Source organism: Gobio gobio, assembly GCF_949357685.1.
Source record: "Gobio gobio genome assembly, chromosome: 22".
NCBI classification, from domain to species: Eukaryota; Metazoa; Chordata; class Actinopteri; order Cypriniformes; family Gobionidae; genus Gobio; species Gobio gobio.
Genome location: NC_137118.1, coordinates 27,615,390 through 27,639,870, shown reverse-complemented (window position 1 = coordinate 27,639,870; position 24,481 = coordinate 27,615,390). Strand labels below are relative to the sequence as shown.

Genomic DNA, 24,481 nt, shown 5'->3' with positions numbered 1-24,481 from the left:
TAATGAACCATATTGTAAAGTGTTACCAATGAAAGAAAATGAAATTGAATACATTCATACAATTTTTCAATGAAGGCCACACTATAGGCTATACATTTTAAATCAGTTATTCAATGCATGCAGTTTACAACGAGCAAGTGGGAAACCTATTAGAGATCACATGCATATCTGCGTCTAATAATAATAATGCTTAATGTAAAGCAGTAGTAATCCCTCAAGTTCTTATGTGTAAGACAGGTCCCAAACAATCTGTTTTAAAGCTATGATATTATGCAGTGAGCAGTATATTTCAGAAATTAGTAGAATTATCAAATAATTTCTTTATTCACATTATATTGTTGTAGAAAATAAATGTCAAATTGCAATAAATACCACAAAAGACTTTGAACATAACACTGTTATATACAGTAATGTATAAATGTACCTGAAAATGTTATATTATATATACATCAACGTCACATTAAAGTACATTTGCTTAAAAGTACCAAGTGCATGTATGTATCAGTGGGATTTTATTTTAAGTTGAAAAAAAAAACCGTCCTTGATGTGCTTCCCTGTAAATAAAGTTGTCGAAAATCAAAGATACATATGTATGTGATTCACTTGTAACTTGTAGTTCATTAGCCCATGGTGTTGGGATAATATCTGGTCTCAGGGTGAATGGCTGCAGTGGAGCCTGTGGTGTATGTCTGTCCATTCAGAAGGAAGTATGGGTAATGAATGGCTGTAATCCGGCTGGGCATAGGCACGTGTGTCAAAGCCTGGACTGAGAGAGCAGGATGCACATTTGCATTCAAAGGACAATTTGGTAAATTATAAGGTTGTGTCATGGCTAAACTAAACTGGTTTACTTGTTCTTGTGAGAGCACAGGACGATGAGCTGCAGTGTTATTTTGCTGATATTTAACACTATCAAACGCTGGATGTTTAACACAAGAATCTCTTCGTAAAGTTGCTTGGGGAGCCGAGACTGAAGGCCATTGAGCTTTTTGTACTTCTGCTAAAGATCTTCTCTCATCAGAGTGTGATAAAGTCACTCGTCTTTTAGAGAGAAAATGAGGATTTACTTCAGAGTGTGCATGAGATGTGGAAGGTAAAGACGCGTTCCAGTGCGCAGCAGTGCTTCCAACATTTCCCCAATGGCCCGGATCCACTCTGTGAGGAAGATAGTAAGGCCTCGGGATCTCAAGGGTTGCAGGAGTTGTTTGGAAAACGGGGTTTACACCATTATTTATGTTACATTGTGTTGTGGGTGGATGAGATGCCCTGAGGACGTTGGAAACATTTATTAGCCACACATTAATGCATTAAAAAAAATCTTTATATTAGAAAGGTCTCCTACCTCCTTTTAGCAATGTTGTAAGCCACCTCATTGTCAACCTTTATACTCTAGATTATAAAAATAATAAAAACATTTAGAAAGATACACAATGTTTTTCTTTCAAAATAGAATTTAGAGATATTTAATTATCATCCAAAAAAGCAACTCTAACATCCTTAAAGGTGGGTTTAAAATTAAATGTGTGTTTTCGCAGGGATGCCATAGAAGAACCATTTTTGATTCCCCAAAGAACCTTTCAGTGAACAGTTCTTAACAGAACCATTTTTGTTTTCTTAATGTGAATAACATTTTAAAAATCTAAAGAACCGTTTTTTCACTATAAAGAACAACACACATTCAATGGAAAGGTTCTATGAAAGTTGAAGGTTCTTTATGGAACCACAGATGCCAAAAATTACTTGTATTTTTAAAGGTCCCATGGCATGGCATTTTTCTATTATTTTATAATGTTTCCTGAGGTGTACTTATATTGTTAGTATGATTTTTACATCATAAAATGTCATAATTTAGAAATAAAAGGCATTTTTTCAATACTGATGTTTGCCCTGTGGCTGAATGCCCTGTTTCAAGAGGCGTGTCTGCTGTGAGACTTCAGTAAAAACGTCCACTGTTGTAATTGGCTGACATCTTTGCATTTGAAATGAGCGGAGGGGGCGTGGTTTAACGAGGTCTACGAGGCACGAGCAGGCACGAGCTGCTGCCAGAGAGACGGATGGACCGGAGTTCACTTCACATCAGTTCTGTCAGTCTCAGTTCAGTGAACTGTTGTAGACTGTTGTACAGCATATACTTCAGGTTATTAGTCTATTTCTAGTCGGAGGGACTGTCACTCATGTCAGAAAGTTAGTAACTTTAGTAAATTATGGATCAGCGCTGACTGGAGACGCGAACCGTTTAGAACGATTCAGTCCGATTTGGTGAACTGATTCGGTTCACTAAAAAGAACCGGTTCAAAAGAAAGATCATTCGGGAACCGGACATCACTAATGTACGAGAGATGGAGCTCAGCGATTGCTAACAAAGTTATTTATAGTAACTACTGAGTTATGAGAGTTTATTGTGTTTGTATCTGAGAGTTCTGAATAAACACGAGTCCCAGTCACACCGAGTCCGTCTTCATCATTATTACCAACTTTGTAACACATGCAAAGTACCATTACAGCTGTCGAGATGAACGAGTTACGAGTAAGTGTTGATAATAGCATTATTTTTAGATATGTTCTCCTATCATATGAAAAGCGTCAGTGACGCGCATTGAGTACACAGCGCAAACAAAGACACAACAGTAGTAATCGAATGTAATACAGTTTATTGTGGGGATTCGGGGAAAGCTGCCTAGCCCGGATATGCTCACTGTTACCCCCCTTCTGCTTAATCTCGCACCGCGTAAGGCGCTTCCGCTGTGGGCCAGATGCAGTACTGGGGGTCGGGGATGTTGAAGGCCGACCGGCCAGTGCAGCCCGAGCTTCGGCGTGTGTGAGGTTTATCTCTAAAGATGTTACTCTGCTGATGTTGAGCAGAAATGACTGTATGCACATTTTAGAACAGATAGACGCGACGAGGACGTACAAAAACCCTGACTCACAAGATAGAAAACACCGTTCTGTCGGGAGAGAGAGAAGCCACTGCGTGTGCACGAATAATAAATAATTAGCTACACATAAGAAATCACTGATCACAGATCAGAAGGAACTGAAAAAAGACTTCTGTTTTCATTTGTACATCCAAACACTGAGAAACTGCCAGCGTTCACTCGTTCACAAGCAATGATCTCTCGAGCGCTTGCATGGGCGTGCCAGATTCTCTGGGCGGAGGAAAGGGAGGTAACCGTTCCTGCTTGGACGTCAAACCAGGAAACTTCAGGATTGGCTAGTCTGGCCTGTCATTTTCTCAAAGGCAGAGAAAGACAGCCAGAACTCGGGTTTACACCGATCAACATTTCTATCCACTTGGGGACAATATTCAGGCTAGGGGAACTCATATTAATGTTGAAAAACCTCATAAAATGAAAATTTCATGCCATGGGACCTTTAACAGTGTAAAGTCAAAGTGCAACCCATATTGTGATGCATTTCTATTATAAACAAGATTCAATGAGAAAAAACATGTATGGAAGGACGTTATTCACTGGGAACTGATTGGACCGAGAAAAATGGTTGTTTTATTTAATGTAAGGAGCCAGACCAAGTAAGAGTTTGCTAAAATAATGCATTATAAAGAAATTATAAGGAAATTAGCATTATGAGGAAAGGGGAAAGTAATTTTGAGAAAGTTATTACATTTTACTTTAAGATAACCAAGCCAAATTATGATTTTCTTTGGAATAACATGAAGCTTTCATTCACACTCAAAACATTTTGATTTCATGTTGACATATATATATTTTGAGCAAAATCTTACCTGTGCAACACTGGGTTGAGTGGACATCCATAACTGTAAACTCTTGCGTTTCCGTGGAGCATCACTCTTTTGTTTCGTCTCTGCTCCATTCATGGTCGGGGGAGGCTGTTCCACTTTGTTCACGAGAGCAACACCTGACTCTGTCACCCCAAAAATAATCTGCGGGTTTGAATTCTTATATGTCTTGAGAGCCTCACTTGGTGCACCATGACCCATGTCTTGCCACACGAGAACCTTAGAGGCATCATAAAGAAGGTGCTCGATTCCAAACCATGATATTTTGCTAATCATTTCTTTGCATGATTTCAAGAAAAGGGCTTTTTCTTGGAGATATCTGCATGCGATGGACAGATGCTCTGCTTTCCCCACATCAAATGTCCCTGGCAACTGATCTGATGGTGTTTCCACAAAAGTCATTATGACTTTGCGGACCTTTTCCAGTCTTTCCAAATTGTCTCCAAAATTTATCATCGCAGCAATTGGTACAGATAAAAAGAAGCTTTTAATATCGCGGGGATTTCTGAGAGCAGCCTCAGCCTCGAGGAGCTCACGCTTGCTCTTCAGATACATGTAATAAGATGCATCAGGGGCCGCATGGAGCTGTTGGTGCAAGGAGGACACTGCACTGTAGTATTCCTGCAGTTTGCAGTAGCCCTCTTGTGCCAAGAGGTTTTGAAAAGATGCAAACAACGATGACTGCTGCTGAAAGCCAACCTCCCCCTTGTAGAGTTCTCCATAAAGAGAGGGATCATACCAAAGCAAACTCCTAAATGTAGGTTTACCTTTCATGAAGTTCATTTTATTTTCTACAAACTGCCAAGCTTCCATCATCATCTGCAACTCCAAGTAAGAGTTCACTGCTTCATACTTCAGGTCTACTTGTGTGGGTGGATGGTCTAAATATTGTTCTAATACAAGACACCTTGAAACGAAAGACTGGTTGAATGGGACTTTCTGATCTCGTTCAAAACTAGAGATAAAATGCTGCAACATGTTTTTGAATTTAGACTGCAAAGATCCGAGTTCGTTTAACGAGGTTGTTTCGTCAGCAAGTTTAAGAGTGTTTGAAATGTCACTGATGCTGTATTCAGTGTCAGCGAATGTACTGCTTACATTGCCATCATCAATGATTTCTATTGTGTTCAAAGACTGATTCTCTTGACACTTTTGTTCACATAAAGTATCCACATTTTCTGAGGGATTTTGTTGGACAGTTGTGCTCTTACTTTGCATCTGGAACTGGGCATCGCAGGTGTTATTGATGGAGATTTCTGGGGAACCAGCTTTCGGGTCGTTCACCTGGGCCAAGGGATGAGGACTTGTATTATTTTTGACGGTATCTAATGCACTGGTACTGTCAGGGCTGACACTAGTGACTGAGCTCCTTCTTGATCTTCTGGTGTGTTTGGTGTGAGAAGATCGTCTGCCTCTCTTAGATTCAACAGACACTAGCAGACAAACATCAGCTCCAGTTTGAGCACGTTCACCTCGAGGAACCTTCCGGGTTTGAACAGGGATTTTGGCGCATTCACTGGAATTGTCTTTTGTAACAGCGTCACTCTCAGGAGGCATCAGGCAGGGAAGATTCACCATACAGTACTGGCCTTTTTCAAACAACTGCTGTTTATGTGCCGTGCTGTCAAGTGTTATCCACACCACTGGTCTTTCTTTCAGATCTTCATTCACTGCTTCTTGTTTCTTGACAGTGGACTCAAATTTGGTCAAATAATCTCTTAGTTTGGAAATAAGATGGGTTTCTGGTGAGTTCGCATCATCTTTTTTGTTTTGCTCTGGCCTTGATAAATCACATTTGTCTTTGACTATGTGAGTACTTGGTGATTTGGTAGAACCAAGCAAATTGGTGTTGCTGCTGTTTACGTGCTCTGAAGGAATCTCACATGGGCCAATCAAAGCTGGATCATCAACAGTAAGATCTACTACATTATTTGATGCACATTCCAAAGCCTGTAGACCATACTGCTTTGAATCTGATGTTGCATCTTCCAACACCTCTGTATCAGTACTCCAAACACTGCTGCCATTAGATGTGTTGGTAGAAATTTGGAGACATGATTGGTTCATATTTGGGATATTTACTGGCATGTGTTCTCTTGCTTGTACATATGGAGAACTTGTATTTTGTTCACATTTGATAGTCTCTGTCTCAGATGTATTATTGATAGTATGCATCACTTTGGCTTCTGGAGTCATGTTTGTCTGTTCAGTTGTGTGACTGATGTCTGTGTGGCTTGCCGTCATATCACTGTTTGTTTTTGATGTCTCATAATCAGGAATACTCAAGCTCTCAGAAGCATCTACATTGTCATCTACTGATATTTTCATTGTGAAATGCTCCTTGCTTAATGGATTCAATCTAGTCTCCTCCTTGCGCTCTGTGATACTTCCATAATCTTTGCTAGTGCTTGTCATTAATGGTGTTTTGTTTTGTATTGAGATGTTTTTAGTTGTCCTAACTTGTTGTCCTTCATCCACCATTACTGAGATTAGGTGTGAAGTTAAATCTTTTGATGCCTTCTCAGTGTAGACTGAATTACTTTTACAGAGATCTTCTGAACATGGTTCTGTAGGATTTATTGGTTCCTCTTTGGCCTCAGGAATAGTGTTGAAACGTATGGGTTGTGTCAGATGTTTGCTGATAACAGACACGGTTGGACAACATTGATCTTGGAGTGTACTTCTAAAAGCATTAGCTTCCTGAAAACTCTGAATGTGTAACCACTGTCGGTCATCGCCAGCATCAGATGTGTGAGACATTACACGTAAATTAGAGTCTGGTTCTTGATCTTTTTCAGATGAATATGACAGACTGTTTGAAGAGTCTGATGTTGCCTTGCTGTTTACCATCTCATTGACAGTCTTAGCTGACACAATTCTTCTGCCAAGATTCTTCTTTGCTTTCAAAAAATTTGTCTTTTTGACACATTTGCTTCTCTTCCGAGAGTAGTGACCTGTGTGCTGTTTTTTGAGACTGCGTGGTCTGCTCAACCTCTTGCTTTTCACATATATTTTAGATTTACTAAACCTCTGAGCTAGTAGACGTATTAGTTCAACATTACAGGTTGCAGTTTTTTTGTGTCCTTCACTGCTGCACATTTGGGTCCCTGGGGTTTGAATCACTTTGTTGTTTCTTCCACTCAATTTCTTTTGAAGGCCTTTGATTTTTGAAAATCTTTCAGTGAGAGAAAGCATTTCTCTTTCATAAGCAGACGTTTTGTTGGCTTTTAGAGTGACTATGAGATGGAGATCTTCTGAGCATCTTGTGTGTAGATCTTTGCTTTGATTTTTTGGCTTGGAAATGGTGTCTGCAGGTCTGCCCATAACTCTGGGTGTAATGTAAGCCCTTGACGAGAAAACATGCTTTTGATTTTTGCTTGGTAATAGTTGATCAAGTTGAAGTCTTTTGTACAATTCCCTGTGAGCACTGTAGTCCAGCTGTACTGTTTCCATATCAAGCTCTGGAGATATTTCAGAGTGTTCACAGCATTTTATCTCTTGAACACTGCTGCAACTTTTCCCATTCTGCTTTTGCTTTACTGCCATGGCAGGACTAAGATTACAGTTGTCTGATGTCCCATAGCTAGAGACTTCGACACAGGTTGCAATATCCATGACAATGGTGTTGTTTGCATGCACAAGGGATGATTCAGTGCTGGGCCATTCATCCAAGTTTACACCTGGAGCGGATTCATTCTTCTGCACGCCCTCTCCTGCACTTCTGGAGAGCTCACACTCACACTCACATGCCATGCTGTAATTAAGCGTAGCTTCATTAGAGGGAGAAGTTAAAGGACTCGGGTGCTTGAGATTAAACTGAACACTTTGTGTATCAGCTTTTTTATCTGTGAGGTTGAGATTCAGTGAACCCAGCACCAAGGACTGCTCTAATAGTTGATCTGGAAACTGAATCAGACATCTATTGGGATGATCCACATCCTCCTGATGAGTCTCTGGTAGCAGGTGATCCTGTCCCTTTTCTGTCAACATTACTGTGCTGGGTTCTGGATGATCGAGATGTTTGGTCTCATGAATGTGTGTTGTGCTCCATTTATCCCTGTTAACAAAATCATTGTCATCTGAAAAACTTGCAGCATCATGTTGTTGTGCTTGGCACAGTTTGGACAGATTCTGTTCGTATGTGTCTTTTGTCTGTAAAACAGGATTTTCTTTGGGCTCTCTTTGAGACAGACTGGAGGTCTCCTTTGTCTCACTGATTTTTTGAAAGAGTAGTCCATTTTTATACCTCTCATAATAAACCTCATAGAAATGTATACGGTCAGCTAGTTCTTGCTTTTGTTGTGGTGACATGTTTTCTTGTAACCATATTGTTTGATGTCTCTCTTCCTCATTCATTCTAAAGTATGCAGCATATTTCTGGAATTTCATTTTGAATAACTTCATCGAGGGCAATGCTGGGATAGGCACACATTGATCAATCATTGAGGATTTTAGGGAACAAACATCATCTCTTTGAGCTTCCTTCTGGTCCATGTTTGATGGCTCTTTTGAATCAGACTTATTGGCAGCAAATCCATAATTGTCCTCTTGGTTTTGACAGGCTAGTTGGCTGTTTTTATTATCACATGCTAAGCCGGTGTTTGCTGCCTCAGCCTCTGAGCAGTTGGTCTGTTGGTTTGCTTCTTGTCTAGACACACGCGGATCCCTAACCAAGCGTGAAGAATACACTATGGTGGAAATTTTGTTGAATGGACTTTGAGGTATTGTATCCCATTTACTGTCATTTCTTCCATGTGTAAATGCTTTCTTTCCCAGCAAGCTTTGGGAGAGAGCAGAGTGATCCATAACTGGCACTGAAATGCTGGAAGATTCAGAGTCCTCACTGGCCGGAGTCCGCTGCTGTTTTGGCTTCAGTAATTGAGTGTTTTGCATATCAGTCTTTTGAAATGGAGCTGGATTCTGAGGTGTATAATCTGTCTCAAAGCAGCCCGGCATGCCAAAATGTTTGAATGTAACAGTGGCTGTCTTTCCTTTTCGTCTTCTCTCTGCCACAGTACACGCCATAAAACGATCTATTGCATTTTCAAGTGGTAGAATAAAACGCATTTTGTTGATTAAATAAATAGAGGCATAATCATGAGACATACATTTCTACAAAGCCATCTGAAAATATGTATTATGAAAAGTGCTATACATGACTTGACATGATAATTATGCTGGGCATGTATTTGATGTGTTAATAAAGAGGTGTGCTCTATCTCACCATGTACTTGGCCAATGGGTAGCGTTGAAGGAGAGAGTGGTGGGTTTGCAGGTACAGTCAGAATGGCACTGCTGGCAGGAATGAATGAAACTACGGCATATGGCAAACACTGCCTGGGTCTTTCACTGAGCTCCTGCTTTTCATTATAGTCGAATAGAAAAACCTAGAAAAACAAATGTTTTATTAAGACTCTTGCTGATCTTTATATACATTTGATTGGATCATTTGCTATAGTCTGAGATGAATCAACTCACAGCAGAGCCCAGTACTTGCTGGTGAAGAGTGTCTCGATGGGACACTGCATCTTTACACATGTGACAGTCAAAGCTCACTGTGGGATCCTGTGTTTTGTTCCAGTCCAAGCTTGGAGCAATTTTTTTCACCTTTCCATAAAGAACCTGAAGCCCCAAAGCACAAAAATGCCATAATGTCATTCCATAAGTCAGTGTCATTCCAAAAGGCTCAGACTGTAGAGGGTACAAAAACATTCAACAAACCTTGAAAATAAAAATGTTTTTTGCACTTAATATGCTGGTAGTTGACTTTAATGCCACATCGACATGCTTAAACAGATATACACCATGTGATGGCTTTCCTAAGGCATACTGGGCTGTGTTGCCAACCCGCAGACCATGCTGATAAATCTGGGCAACCATTTGATCCGATGCAGATAAAAAACAGAAACGTTCCTCCATTTCTCTCCCATGTCTTCCTTTGGCACGCATCTCTGACCTGTAGTCAGTCAACAGATAAGCAACATTAATTTAATGTGGATTCACTTTTTTAAATGTATAGGCCTACAATATATAGAAAATTAAGCATTGGTGAATCAACATGCACAAATGCTAAATGTTCTATTTATTGTAATATGTTCACAACTTGTAATAATTACTTCAATGAACTCATTGTTTCTGCATAAATTAATACTACTGTGTGATTAGTATATGCACATTTCTGAAATGCATTACTTGGAAACAGCCACCTCTGATAACACTTAATGGACACTTTAAAGTGTTATGTAGAGACAAGCATTTTATGTAAAGCTGCTTTGAAATGATAAGTATTGTGAAAAGTGCTATACAAATGAATGTGAATTGAAATGTACAGCTACAGTAAGTAACAGCAGAATCACTGAGGATGTTATTGTATGCTGCATTTTTATGTAATTACCTTTTTTCAGAGAACTTTTTAAGGAGCTCTTCATTGTGCACCAAACAAAAATCTCTCCAGATCCATGCGTTTGCTCGGTCCTTCCTCGTGTCCAGGTTGGAATCTCTGAGTTTTGTTTGAATGAGACTGTAATCACGGCTCTCCTCTGAACAATGTTCCAGAAGGACTAACCGAAGAGAAGTCAAACAGCACTTATTAAAAACAGCTGAGGAATTTAACATTAACTCTGGATTATGACAGTATCATCATCACACAGTTTTCATGCCATCTGAAATATGTTTCTGCTGCTATGGATTTTGTGAAAACCTAGTAAAACCTTCTCCAGAGGTCCGTTTCTTCCTGGGTATGGTGAAGTTCTTCAGTGCCAGGGTTGCTGTTAATGCTGACTGCTGTGATCTAGAGCCCTCTACCGTCTCCTCACGCTGTCTTCTCTCCATACTTGTTTACAACTGATCCTCACCCTAAAAAAGATAATATACCTTAGTTAATCTGAGAGTCTAGATTTTGTCTGAAGACTATTTTCTCAGCAATATTCCCATAACACTATAATAAGCTGTCACACAAACAGATGTTGGTAGATAACTAAATGCATATGGATTCAGGATCATTGGTGCATTTGTATAACAATTGTGTTTAAGCCCATGTTCCGTAAACCTGCACTAAACCACACTTATCACCACCCTGTAATCATTTACCCATTTAAAGATCTGAAGGTCAGCATTACCATACTAAGAACTGCCTTTATGTAGAATAATGGTTAGAGTTAAAACTAAATCTCACCAAATGTCATGGCAGCGAGAGCTTCCCTGTTGTCCAGATTATGTTGTAATGCACTGCTCACAAACGTGAACTTTGCTTACGTGTTGTTAAACCTGGTCAGCTCTCTGTTTGTTCTATTTACCATGTGACTGTACAACCATAAAACATCATTGAGGTTTCATTTCAACAACAACCCTGAGAAATGAGAAATGCAACAACTGAGAAAAAGAAATGCATCTTGGAAAATAATAACGCTGCCACAGCAAAACTTAACTAACAGCATGGTAAAATAAACCAATGAAATGCAAACATAGACACAAGTATTTAAGCTTTTACATGCAAAAGCAGCCTTTAGACGTGGTCAGTACTAACATAATGGTTTAGGGAACGTTGCTATTATGCAATGACAATCACATGGCTTCTAGAGAATGCTGATTTGGCTAAAGCTGTATTATTAGTAGCATTAAACTACATCTCGGTTATTTTCATGACACTGTATGTGAAAACACCGATATGAATATGTGAAATGTTTAATGCCAAGAAAACTCACATGTCTACACCATAACTGAGAAAACAAACTGATATGCATCAATACGCTGATGAAATATATCATTTCGCCATGTAAGATCAAAGTTTTGGGTACTTACCATCATGTAAAATGGCAGTTGAACATGTATGACATGATCGAAAATGTCTTAGCAGGGAACTGTGCGAAGTTTGTCACTTCAGTTTGAGGAACATCAAGTGAGACATACCAAAAAGGAAATCGCTTGACCTCAAACGCTGAGCAGCAAAGGCACAGGAAATTACCTAGTACTGTTAGCACTAACACCACGGGTTCTTCTTTAGTCCAACCACCAGTGAGCTTTGAGAAAATATCACCCACATACACAAGAGATGAGAATGTTTAGTTCATTTTACTATGAGAATACCTTTGAATTTTAGGATTATACTATTTAAGACTTTACTCTTGATATGGGTCAGGGGTCACCACAGGCAGAGCTTCATAGGGGAAAATACTGGCCATTAGCCAATATATTCCTGTGCCTTGCTTTTACACTGTATAAAGATTATAGATGACACTTGAATCTATGGTTGTTTCATCTCTCTCTTTTGCAGTATTTATATTTCCAACATATGTGCATTTCTCATACACACTTTGGATCCTTTATGCAAGAGAGGAAATGTTTTTTCTACTTAACGGTATGCACCAACTGACCATCGTTCTCAGAAAGAGAAGCTTCTATTTACAGCGTTTACGCCCATCATCACACCCGCCGTTTTCTGTGCTTCCTTTTTTGTGGGTTTTTCTTCTTGAGAATGATTCGAATCTCTGACAAAGTTCTTAAAATACTTACACATCCTATGAATGCAGCTCTAAAACAGATGAAAACAGTTACCTACTGCAATTATGTGATTAAATATAACCAGTATTTCTGACAGAAAAGGCCAGATCAGGCAGCTATCGGTGACCATGGCTCATCCCTTGAGCTCAAATGATAGTGAGTCAGAGGGATATTGCTTCCTGACACGTATGCTGAACACACTCACCAAATAGAGTGGACCCACTTTATATTAGGCCTTAACTACTACGTAATAACATGTGAATTAATAATTTGATACAATGCACTTATTGTTTACATACATGTTTTTACATTGTACTTACATTTTTAAAAATACCTGCATGTAATTACATCTGTAATTAATTTCTGTAATTACATTTATAATTACACTGTTGACCCATCCTTTACACCTAACCCTACCCTTAAACCTACCCATACCACCACACTTGTCCCTCAATATTAGCAAAAGTGTTTGGAATACAATATGAATTTTTGATGTAAGTAAATAGTAGTTAAGGCCACCTAATATAAAATGGGACCATATAGAGCACTTAAAACTACAAGACAGTCTGATGATCTGCAGCTATACTGTTTGTACACATTCTTCCTTGTGACTGTTCAGAGACAGTAATAAAAAAATTATAAACCAAAAATTAATTAGTGTACAAACGACTATACAAAAAATAAGTTATGAAGACACTTTAATGGGAAAAAAAGATAAAAACATCCCGTTTTGCCAGCATATGCTTACAACAGTCAACACAATGTCTTCCGGTTAGCCAATGATATCTGAAGATTTGACCAAAAAACACATTTTAAACATAAAAAAGTTGTACTTTATTAGATTGTCTGTGGAACTTTTACACACAAATATTGGGTAACTGTAAATAAGCATCACACATTTCAGCTTGTACTTTTGTGATGCCTACAGCTCAATTGATTCCAGTTATCACACCCACATATAATGTGCTGTCATTCACTGTAACGTCTGAGTATCAGTCAAGCTATATGGGCTGCTCCCTGGTTGCATTCAACAGGAGTAAACAAACCTTTCCTATGTCATCCTGCTCAAAGCAACCGTAACTGGAAAACAAAGGCCACCAACACACGGCTGGAACGCTGCAGGCTCACGGGCGATTGGAAGTATGCATGATTTACAGTTACGCAAAACTGCTTGCGTTGAGAACGGGTATCATGAGATTGACGACAGCATCTGGCCTTGGGTTTGCTTTACTGTTTCCATTGTCATTCAACATGCATGCAGCTAGGGTCCAGTTCAGCACCTTTATAAGTTCTCATAGCACCATTTTTTCATATATAATATATATATATATATAAATGTTAAGTTTGACAGGACCCTACTGTTGGCATGCACAAACGTCAATTTTAAACTTCATATTTCTCCAGATATGTATAATCCTACACATTTCAACCTTTTTAAAACATTACAAGGCAAATCAGGAATATTCATACTGTACCATACATGTTAAACAGAAACTAATACAGTACTCACATTAAAGAAAGTGCTAGACAGAACCATTTCTTTCTTGTTTTTGAGTCGTATAATATCCGAAGGCTCTACAGGAGGACACACTACATTACATTATCTAAAGGTACACCAAAACATCTTTAAATTTTTTTGCCATCTTTTAAAATCATTGACCAAACACTAACACATCTTAATTCCAACCGCAGATGGTCAACACAAAGATAAAAAAGGAACAACTGAAGAAAGCTTGTGAACAACCACTCTATTCTTCTTCTTTTTTTTTGTACGTCACATTACCCACACAACTACCAAGAACAAATACAGAAGTTTATGCATCTCTGCTCAGATATTTCCATATTTCCAGAACTACAATATTTTACTTTTTTGACTGTTATTGTTCATTTTATTTGCTAGATCATGTTTTTTTCCGGTTATTTCGTTTTCTTACATCATGCGTACAAATGTTACGTTTTAGAGATGAAGGCAAACTACAAATTGTAACCCTAAAGTCAATCATTACAACCGCAGTTTAATGATTTTAAGGCCTATGGGTTGAAAAATGTGATTTCAGTACATGTTATGCATAACAGTCCAATTTCATGAATTCAAGTGTTTAGAGTAATTCAGATAGAGCTGCAATACAATAACATTTTGAGATGGCCTTATAAATTGATATAGCTGTTTCCTCTAACACTACAGGAAAATAGACATCAGTCTTCCCAATAATTGCTTTTTAAAATGAAATCAGCTGTTTTATCTGGGTGATAAATAGTGTACACTAGCAATATTTGTATACCACCTATACATAAAGCAAGAAAAACATCATACGAACACTGCTCTCTTCTGGTCATGCATTGCACATACACGTATAACAAGCATACTTCTACTCATTTTCTTTGTTGGGAACAAACCCGTACTCAGATTTTTAAAGTGTACACGGTTCATCCATTTCGCGCCAGAATACCGCTTCATAGGTAAAAAAGGAAAGAAAAAAAGAACCTGCCGCTGCCATTCAAGGGTAACTTTCTGAATATTTTGATGCCCTTGGTAGAACAAAAAGGGGGAGAAAATAACTGCCTCATCATCTAAATACAGGTAATCTGAATACTACAGGAATTATGACCCACACTATATATACTGCCTCCTATAGCAGCCCTTATTGTTAGAAATATGTGTGCAGACAGTCATAGGAAACCAAACAGACGATGAGAACAATACAATCACAGACTGAATACTTGGTGTCAGTGATATGCTAAATCAGACACATCCACCGAATCTGATCGAAATAAAGCAAGAAGAGCAAAGAGCAGACAGATGAATGCACTTCTGAATGGCTGAGGTGTTCAATTGGGAGCACGATTGTCACTCTTCTCACACGGGGCACAAACGAAGGTCCTCTGTGCAGTGGTAAAGCAGGTGAAGCAGCTCAAAGTGCTGTTTGAATAAAGTGCTTCCTGTAGGAGGTGTCTGTTATAGATCAGCATCTAAACACTAACCCTTAAAACGTACCCATAATTCAGTCATATTCTGATACAAGATAAATACTCTCTCTCTCTCACACACACACTCACACTTACGAACAGAGAAAAAAGGTATTAGGTAACAGCTGTTGATAGCTGAGAACTCAATAGAAGTGCCGAAATGAATTGCTTTTCTTGTCAGCTCGACAGTAATTACAGTACAAATAAACAGAAGCCAACTCGCGCCAGATTGAAAACCAACGGAAATATTTCTTTAGTTGTGCTTCAACGAGAAAACAACTGCCTAGATGCACGAATGTCATGCCTCTAAATGCTACAGGCCCAGAAAAAAGGTAAAGGCCACTATAGTTAACATACGCATTTTGTGTTTTTCATAATAGTACACTACTGCTTGTATTATATTCAATAGATATTCAGTATGCAGAATACATACTGTGCATAGTATGCCCAATTTCAGAGTAGATTTTAAAAAAGTACGCCAAAATCTGCAAAACCATCTCCCACAATCCAATAAATTGGGCACGAAGGACATCTGGGGAGGGATGCAGCAATTTGCTAGTAAATTGTTTATTTTATCATACGCTGCTTAAAAAAGGAATGATTTCTTATTAGTAATGTAGTAGGAAATTGTTTTTTTTTGTTTGTTTTTTTTAAACACAGCTATCTTTTTGAGCATAATGACGTCATGTCAAATGCATTTCTTTTTTAGATCTGTGTAAATCCATAATGCATCACCTCACGTAAGAGCCTTCACGACCCTTCAAACCAAGCTAAATTAAATTTAGCTGTTTTAAAACAAACATAATTTGACAGCCCATTCATGTTCGCTTTGCTTTTGCACAGTTCTCGTTTGATCCCAGTGACAGGGACTGATGAAAATATATTGCACCTATCAAAAGCAGGATTTTGCTGAAATCCAATATTTAAAGCCACGTCTAAAAGCATTTAATTAAAAAAAAACAAATTTTGTGTGTTCGTTCATCATTTATGCTAAAGCCACACAATTGAATGCTCTATAATTCAAGCACCTCATTAGGTTGGGTATTTTTCATTAGGCTAGTGTGTAAATAATTCATCCAAATAATGTAAATATTAAATGCACTTTTTGGTTTTTGATTTCAGATGGGGAAAGTAGTGTTTGTGCAATGGCAAAGTGTAGCATTTTATTTTTTTATCATTGAGATGAAGTCAGACTTCAAGCTTCAAAATGAAATAAAAACCCTCACTTTGGACCATGAAATACTCGGCACTTGATTGTGTGCAGTGTATCTCTGACATAAGTGCTTACGATTATTTGATTCCCAGCTTTGAGAAATTGCACAGCAGCCTCCTACATGTAAAGCCTGGGAATAAGTATTGGATGCAAAGAGACCAAATCCTAATGCTCTCATATGCATGCTCACATTCTCTCTCACTCACTCTCACTCTCTCTCTCTCTCTTACTCACACACACACACACACACACAAACACACTGCACCTGTCCGGTCGCACACACACACACTGCAACCTCAGCAGAGCCTCTATGCACAGATTATGTCTAGATTCATATCAACTTCAATAATGGCCATGTACAGAAGGGGCCGGACGGTCCACCAGAGGTACAGCTAACACCAGAAAGGTCAGAAACAGCAGTCTGCGTCAATCCTCTTGCTCCTCCGTGTCTGTCCTCTTCTCTTTATGACAGCTGAAGATGTGTCGCATCTCCTCCTCGTACCTGACGAAGTTCTCCCCGAAGCGCGCCCAGGCTTTCAGCGGGACGGTGATGGTGTTCCTGTAGGGCTGCCGGACCTCGCTGATCTTCAGAAACACGCCGAACCTGTTCGAGCCCACGTCGAAGTAAAATCGCTTGTTGTCGACGCGGAACGACGCCGCCTCGGGGAGCTCGGGCGACTCGTCGTGGTTCCGCGCGCAGGCCCGCTCGGGTTCGTCGTCGCCGTAGTCGTCGATGAGCTGAGACAGCGCGTCTCGGAACTCGATGAGCCCTTGCGCGGGCAGCACGATGGTCTGCTCGATGCCCTGCCCGTAGTAACCCATGCTGCCATGTCCTCGGGTGACGGTCTGCCTGATGCGCAGGAACCGGCCGCGCTGGTTCTCCTTCAGGTCCAGGTAGTACTTCCTGTTGTCCCGCTCGATGAACTCACTCTTCAGCACCCGGTGCGTCTGCTCCTCGGATGCGGCGGACTCGCTGGGAGACGCTGCTGGGTCCGCCGCTCTCCGGCGGGGGTCTAGTGCGCGGCCCTGGCCGTTGCTCTGCTCATCCGGCCGGCGGTCCGGCGCCTGGCATCCTCGGAGCCCGATGTGCGCGTAGTAATCGATGAAGTCGCCCAGGCAGTAGCGCAAGTCGGGCGCCATGGACATGGACAGGGTGAGCTTACTCTTGCGGATGTTGTCATGTCTGCCTCGGCCGATCCACACCTCGGCGATCTTCAGGAAGCGACCGCGCGTGCTCTGCTTCACGTCCAGGTAGAAGCGCTTCTTCTGGATGTCCACGCGCTTGGACGCGAGCTCCTGTATATCTGACGCTTTGCTGCTCGCGTACTGCTGCGAGTATCCCGATGTCATCCTGCCTCTGCCGCTGTCCGTGCCCCTCCGCTGACTATCGGCCATAATCATTCACGGCGCTCCATCATCTCTCCGCGCTGGATTATTCCGCTTATCGACAGCTCGAGCTCCGGCGAGTCTCCTCGACTGACCTGAAAATGGCAGCAGCAGCGGCTCCGCTTAAAACGGCTCATCGACTTTCTTTGTCCTGATGAAAGGTCAAGCGAAGCGCAGAGGCACGTACCGTTTGCACCATATTTTAAAAGCTCTTGTTTTTCGCCTCAGCATCCATCTGACACATATTCTGCCAGCTGGAGAGTGTGTGAGAGAGAGACAGCGGATCTCTATGGAGGGCGCCGCTGCTGTAGTGCGAATGAACTCAATGACCCACTCCCCCTCCCTCTATCACACACACAGCGGCGCGCGCGCGCTCCCGAATGCAGCTCAACTCAACTCAACTCACATACCGCTTCTGCGTACTACAACTGGCACTGCGCTGCGCACGGCAAAGTGTGCAGTAGTACATCAATAGTCCATACTACCACATTTCGGTTTTCTATGGAAGCCCATTTCAGCCACATGCGCTAAATCAATCATGCTTTTGTAAATAATATGACATAAAAAGTCGAAATATGCCGCTCTAATGCAGAATTATAGCATAAATGGAAATTATGAAATAAATAATTATATAGGCCTACAAATAACCTCCAATTGTTACCCTAAAAAGCTATTTCTACCTGAGTTAACCCATATAGCCTAAATTAATTTTGTTGGTAGGCCTTTAAATTAATGCCTTAGGTTGATGCAGTGAATGTTAAATAATATTTTTTTACTATTGATCATTTAAATCTAACCATTTTTAGATTACTATTGTTTTCAGTGCATGACAGTCATAACAGGCTTTTTATGTCATCATTTCTACTTTAATCATATAATTATGACTTGTCATAATTTTGACTTTTTGAAGTCATAATTAAAGGTGCAGTAAGCGATTTCTGGAAAATGCTGAAAAAACGTTGTTGGCTAAAATGCGGAACTTAGTTAGCATTTTAGCACTTCCGATTCCATCGTCCCAAACTTTGGGACGCAAAGTCAATGGGTTTTTTTGAATGGGGTTTTGGTTAAATGGCTAAAATAAGGTCTGTGGTGATCACAAGCTCAAGACACTTTCTTGTTTTATTCTACTACATAAAATACATCAGTAACACCCCACTCGGGATTTTTTGAAGCTGTTACGTGTCTTGAAAAAGGTGGTTGCTAACAAGTAGCTAAATGGGAATACACAGGCTGTCGGGGACATTAAACATCATCACGCTAAAGAGGTAACCTCAGTCCACTTTTACGGCTTTATTATATGCTTATAAACCTTTAAAACTCAAACTTTCTGAGAAAATGTTTTTAGATAAAAACTGAAATAGTTGTTGGAAGCTTATTTAATGATGACGCGGAATTCGTCGTGGTTAGTTTATAGCCTACCTTTAGCTTTTTGCTTCTAGCGACTGAATTTAGGCTTCAAAATTCATAAAAGTGTCTGTTAAAATGATCTTGATGGACAAAACGTGTAAGTAAGTATCAAACTTTTGTTGATCACAGAGCTTGTTTTTTGCAATAATCCAAAAGCCTTTGGGATGGAAAGATCCTGTTGGGTTTTTGTCGAGGGAGCCAGTGTGATGGTAGCTGCCAATTGGCCTACAAAGTGACGTCATACCTGAAATACTTTATGTAAAATCACCAAAACAAACACGCCCCTACCCAAAAGGATCACACTCATGAACAGCTCCCTACATGATCATGCTCTTAGTCTAGGTAACATTACAAATGTGACAAGATTAATGGGTTATAGCAATCACTAAAAGGGGAACCAAAAGAAAAAAAAACATATTAGGAGCATGTTATCTAATTTTTCGGACACACTTTGGGAGCTGATGCATGAAATAGGCGTTGGAGGATGTTTAGACATTCCGGGCTATAATAATAATAATAATGCAAATTAACAAACAAGCGAAGATGACCCACAAGTATATTCAAGCAAAAGACAGCATATCTTAGTTCTGTGAAACACTGCAAAACCAATGTACCTCACGTATTCAGGACTTCCCACTCCTTAAGCTGGAAAGCTTCTCCGGGTCCTACCTCTTGCCTGATATTTTTAAAGTTATATTTCCCTGACCCATTCCCCTTTTGTATTTTCTTTGCCATCTATCTCGTCATTCTGCTGATGTACACTATATTGCCAAAAGTATTGGGACACCCCTCCAAATCAGAGGTGTTCCAATCACTTCCATGGCCACAGGTGTATAACCTAGGCATGCAGACTGCTTCTACAAACATTTGTGAAAGAATTGGTCGCTCTCAGGAGCTCAGTGAATTCAAGCGTGGTACCATGATAAGTTGCCACCTGTGCAATAAGTGTCACATGTCTGTCCGGTCTTGTTTTGCACATGTGGTGTTTTGGTTGTATCTGGGCCATGTACTCCTGTCTGCAGTCTTGACCCCACCCTTGTCATCTGATTAGTGATTCATTTGCCCCACCTGTTGTCCCTCGTTACCTGCCTTGTTTGTCTCCTATTTAATCTCCTTCCGTTTTCTGTCCTGGGTTGGTACGTTGTCCATGTTACGTCTTCTGTTTCCTTTTCCCGATTTCTTGTTCCTGAGCCTTATTTGTTTTTCCCCCCTCGTGCATTTTGTTTTGTGTTTATTAAATACTTTAAATAAAAATCACAAATACTTGAAAAGGCAGTGTCTTCAAAATTATGTTCCTTTTTAGAAAGAAATGGTATCTGTGAGGATTTCCAGTCAGGATTTAGACCGTATCATAGTACTGAGACTGCTCTCATCAGAGTTACAAATGATTTACTCTTATCATCCGATCGTGGCTGTATCTCTCTATTAGTGTTACTCGATCTTAGCGCTGCATTTGATACTATCGACCACAACATTCTTTTGAATAGACTCGAAAATGATGTAGGCATTTGTGGAATTGCTTTGTCATGGTTTAAATCATACCTATGTGACCGTTATCAGTTTGTAGCAGTAAATGAAGAGAGGTCCCACTGATCACAAGTTCAGTATGGAGTACCGCAAGGCTCAGTGCTAGGACCGCTGCTCTTCACCCTGTACATGCTACCACTGGGAGATATCATTAGGAAGCATGGCGTTAGTTTTCATTGTTATGCTGACGATACTCAGCTCTATATTTCTTCACGCCCTGACGAAACTTACCAATTCACAAGATTAACGGGATGCATAGCTGATATAAAACATTGGATGACCAGTAATTTCCTGCAACTCAATTCAGACAAAAATGAATTTTTAATTATTGGACAAAAACCACAAGTAATAACCTAGAATACAGTCTAACACTTGATGGCTGCTCTGTCAAGTCCTCGTCGTCAGTGAGGAACTTAGGTGTGCTCTTTGATACCAATCTTTTGTTTGAAAGCCACGTTTCTAGCATCTGTAAAATTGCATTCTACTATCTTAAAAATATATCTAAATTACGGCACATGCTCTCAATGCAAAATGCTGAACAGTTAGTTCATGCATTCATGACCTCAAGGTTAGATTATTGTAATGCTCTACTGGGTGGTTGCCCTGCTCGCTTAATAAATAAACTCCAGCTGGTCCAAAACGCAGCAGCTCGAGTTCTTACTAGAACCAGGAAGTATGACCATATTAGCTCGGTTCTGTCAACACTGCACTGGCTGCCTATTAAACATTGCATACATTTTAAAATCTTGCTTATTACTTACAAAGCACTAAATGGTTTAGCTCCCCAATACTTGAGCGAGCTCTTAACATATTATACTCCATCACGTCTACTGCAGTCTCAAAATTCTGGCCAGTTGATAATACCGAGAATATCCAAATCAACTGCAGGCGGTCGATCCTTTTCCTATTTAGAACCTAAACTCTGGAACAGTCTTCCTAATATTGTACGGGAAGCAGACACACTCTGTCAGTTTAAATCTAGACTAAAAACACATCTCTTTACTATGGCATACACATAAAACACTTTTTCAATGAAATGATTGTTAGGCTGCATTAACTAGGTCAGCCGGAACCGGGAACACTTCCCATAACACCAGATGTACTCGTTACATCATCAGAAGAAGGGCATCTACGCTAATGATAGTCTCTCTATTTTATCCCGAGGTTTACTGCAGTCAGCCGAATCCGGGCCGTATCCAGATCAGATGGTGGACCTGCGTCCAGAGAAGACCAACGCATGACCCTGAAGTGTCTGCAGAGACCATGTCAATTACACTCCCCCTGAAATTGCATCGTCGACACGGCATCCTCAATAAACCCGTCTCCGGCGTGATGACTCCGATTGTTTGAATATTGCACTTGAATAATTATTTAATCAACACATCATCCTCAATAAACCCATCTCCGGCGTGTTGCAATCTATTATGACCTCTGACCTGTAAAGTTGCCAGAATAATAATCATACGCCGTTTTTTTAATTTGGCCAGAGGAGAACTGGCACCCCGACTGAGCCTGGTTTCTCCCAAGGTTTATTTTTCTCCATTAGGTCACCTGATGGGGTTTTGGTTTCCTTGCCACTGTTGCCTCTGGCTTGGCTTGCTCAGTTGGGGACACTCAATTTTTCAACTAAATATCCAAATAAATCTAATTATTAAACTAAATTAACCATATAAACTAAATTACTGATCTAATTACTGATCTAAAGCCCACACTGTCACTGTATGATAATTGAAATGAACTGATGACATCACCGTTTTCTCCAGAATGGCTATACGGCTGAATAAAATTATGTTGCATTATTTTCCTGTTTAACACTGTAAAGCTGCTTTGAAACAATCTGCATTGTTAAAAGCGCTATATAAACAAGGTTGACTTGACTTTACTATTATTGTTTTTATTTTGTTAATAAATTCCTTTTCCCGCATTTGAGTCCTCACTTCAGTTTTCCTTCCATGACAATAAGTCTATTTGTGAAATTTCCTCACTACTAAATACTCCACGGTCAACTTTTAGTGCTATTATAACAAAGCTGTAAATTCCTCCATCAAAGTCAGCTGTCTCTGTAATAATCTTATGATACGTGCAGTGCAATCAAGTGAAAATCTCTGCGTGGCATAAATGATAAATCTATTAAACAGTCTATTAGCGAAAGCGCTTTTCTTCCTGTCTTATTCAAAACAAAACGTTGCATCGTGAATGTAAAAGCGTGCTCCGGCTCGGTATATTAAGTGCAATGTGCTGATGTAGGTATATTGCCAAGTGTTGGAACACCCCTCCAAATCAGAGTTGTTCCAATCTCTTCCATGGCCACAGGTGTATAAAATCAAGCACCTAGACATGCAGACTGCTTCTACAAACATTTGTGAAAGAATGGGTCTCACTCAGGAGCTCAAAGAATTCAAGCATGGTACCGTGATAGGTTGCCACCTGTGCAATAGGTCTATTAGTGAAATTTCCTCACTACTAAATATTCCACGGTCAACTGTTAGTGCTATTATAACAAAGTGGAAGCAATTGGGAACAACAGAAACTCAGCCACAAAGTGGTAGGCCACAAGGGACTGCATTGTGCCAAGTGTAAAATTTGGTGGAGAGGGGATTAGTGTTAATTTCGTCAGACGAGACGAGACTAAATATGTTCGTCAATTACCTTTTTTTCCATGACTAAGACGAGACGATGACGAGACTGCACCAATGTTGAAACGCTGACTAAGACTAAATTAACATGCATTATTGCTGACGAAAGAAGTAAAATAACGGGGAAAAAAACGAAAAACACTAAAATGTTTTGCATAAAATAAAAACTAAGATAAAATCTCTCTTTATTTTCGTCTACAATCGTCTCTACTTTTTCATCATGAGATAGAATATTCTGCTGTTACGCCTTCAAAATATTCAGAATGAGTTTGCGCTGTTGCTCAAGTACAGGTCTCATACTCCTGTTGCTGCCGGCCTGTGGCTGCAACACGAAACTACATGGAGCAAGAACACGACAACACCCATAGACAGTAGCGAACTCGAGTGACGAGCGCCGACCACATGCTAGGTAGAAGGAATAGGCTCGATATTTGGTCGCATTCTACTTACAATGATATTGACAAAAAGTTAGAATGTGTCATTATAACTGACGGGAAGCACTGCGGACAAAAAATATTGGGGAAAAACACCACCAACCTCAAGCGACATACATGAACACACACATTCACAGGGTTGCCAACTCTCAAGCATTTTGTGCAGACACGCTTTCAGGCTCTGTCTCACGCTCTCACTCTGCCTAAGTAAATCTCACACCAAATTGCCAAACCTGCTTTTGATATAACAAAGTCTAAGCTTTTACATTTAAACAAAAGTTTAAATACGAAATTCAAACCATAAATACCGTTTTGGTGCACTTAATGTGGCATAACAGTTAAAGCGAGAGCCGAGTTGCAACATGCTTTCATCTTGCGGTGGTGCGCTCAGTCACGTGGTTCATGGAGCTCTCAATACTTCTAGCGCTGTGTCAATAGGCTACATTTGAATGGCTTAAGCGGATAAACAGCTTCACTATACAGGTGTTTGCAGCAATTTTTTTTAAACAGTACAGCATAGTGTGCAATGATTATTACGTCAACCACATTTACAGTATCATTTTATTATAGAGAGTGGTGGAGATGCAATATTGTTAACATTAATGTTTTTCTTGTATTTAGCCCTCAGGTATTCCTTACTAATTGGTCATACTTA

At 40.0% G+C, this 24,481-nt stretch overlaps 2 protein-coding genes across 3 annotated transcripts; both read right to left on the bottom strand.

The window, feature by feature from the left end:
• Positions 1–299: 299 nt before the first annotated feature.
• On the bottom strand, positions 300–11,661 carry tex15 (testis expressed 15, meiosis and synapsis associated). Of its 2 annotated transcripts, XM_079805347.1 has the most exons (10): positions 11,558–11,661; positions 10,932–11,105; positions 10,468–10,612; positions 10,152–10,317; positions 9,479–9,713; positions 9,236–9,379; positions 8,982–9,144; positions 3,743–8,790; positions 1,343–1,389; positions 300–1,266 (listed from the first exon to the last, which is right to left on the bottom strand). In XM_079805347.1, exons 3-10 carry the CDS (start codon positions 10,586–10,588, stop codon positions 621–623), a joined length of 6,570 nt encoding a protein of 2,189 aa, XP_079661473.1. In that variant the 5' UTR covers positions 10,589–10,612; positions 10,932–11,105; positions 11,558–11,661; the 3' UTR covers positions 300–620. The 2 variants fall into 2 exon arrangements, with proteins under 2 accessions (XP_079661473.1, XP_079661474.1); XM_079805348.1 differs by lacking the exon at positions 10,932–11,105 and having other exon boundaries at positions 11,558–11,652.
• A 1,448-nt stretch (positions 11,662–13,109) lies between these two features.
• Positions 13,110–20,516, bottom strand: purg (purine-rich element binding protein G). The gene has a single exon (XM_079804803.1). The coding sequence runs from the start codon at positions 17,835–17,837 to the stop codon at positions 16,863–16,865; it is 975 nt and encodes a 324-aa protein (XP_079660929.1). The 5' UTR covers positions 17,838–20,516; the 3' UTR covers positions 13,110–16,862.
• Positions 20,517–24,481: the final 3,965 nt, after the last annotated feature.

What these genes read in the sequence shown, in the direction of transcription:
- tex15 (XM_079805347.1), bottom strand. Translation starts at nt 10,588, where the DNA reads ATGGAGAGAAGACAGCGTGAGGAGACGGTAGAGGGCTCTAGATCACAG. An exon ending in GAAACGGACCTCTGGAGAAG is followed by an intron (nt 10,318 to 10,467) that starts GTTTTACTAGGT and finishes CTCTTCGGTTAG; the next exon opens with TCCTTCTGGAACATTGTTCA. An exon ending in CTCAACCCAGTGTTGCACAG is followed by an intron (nt 1,390 to 3,742) that starts GTAAGATTTTGC and finishes TTTATAATCTAG; the next exon opens with AGTATAAAGGTTGACAATGA.
- purg (XM_079804803.1), bottom strand. Translation starts at nt 17,837, where the DNA reads ATGATTATGGCCGATAGTCAGCGGAGGGGCACGGACAGCGGCAGAGGC.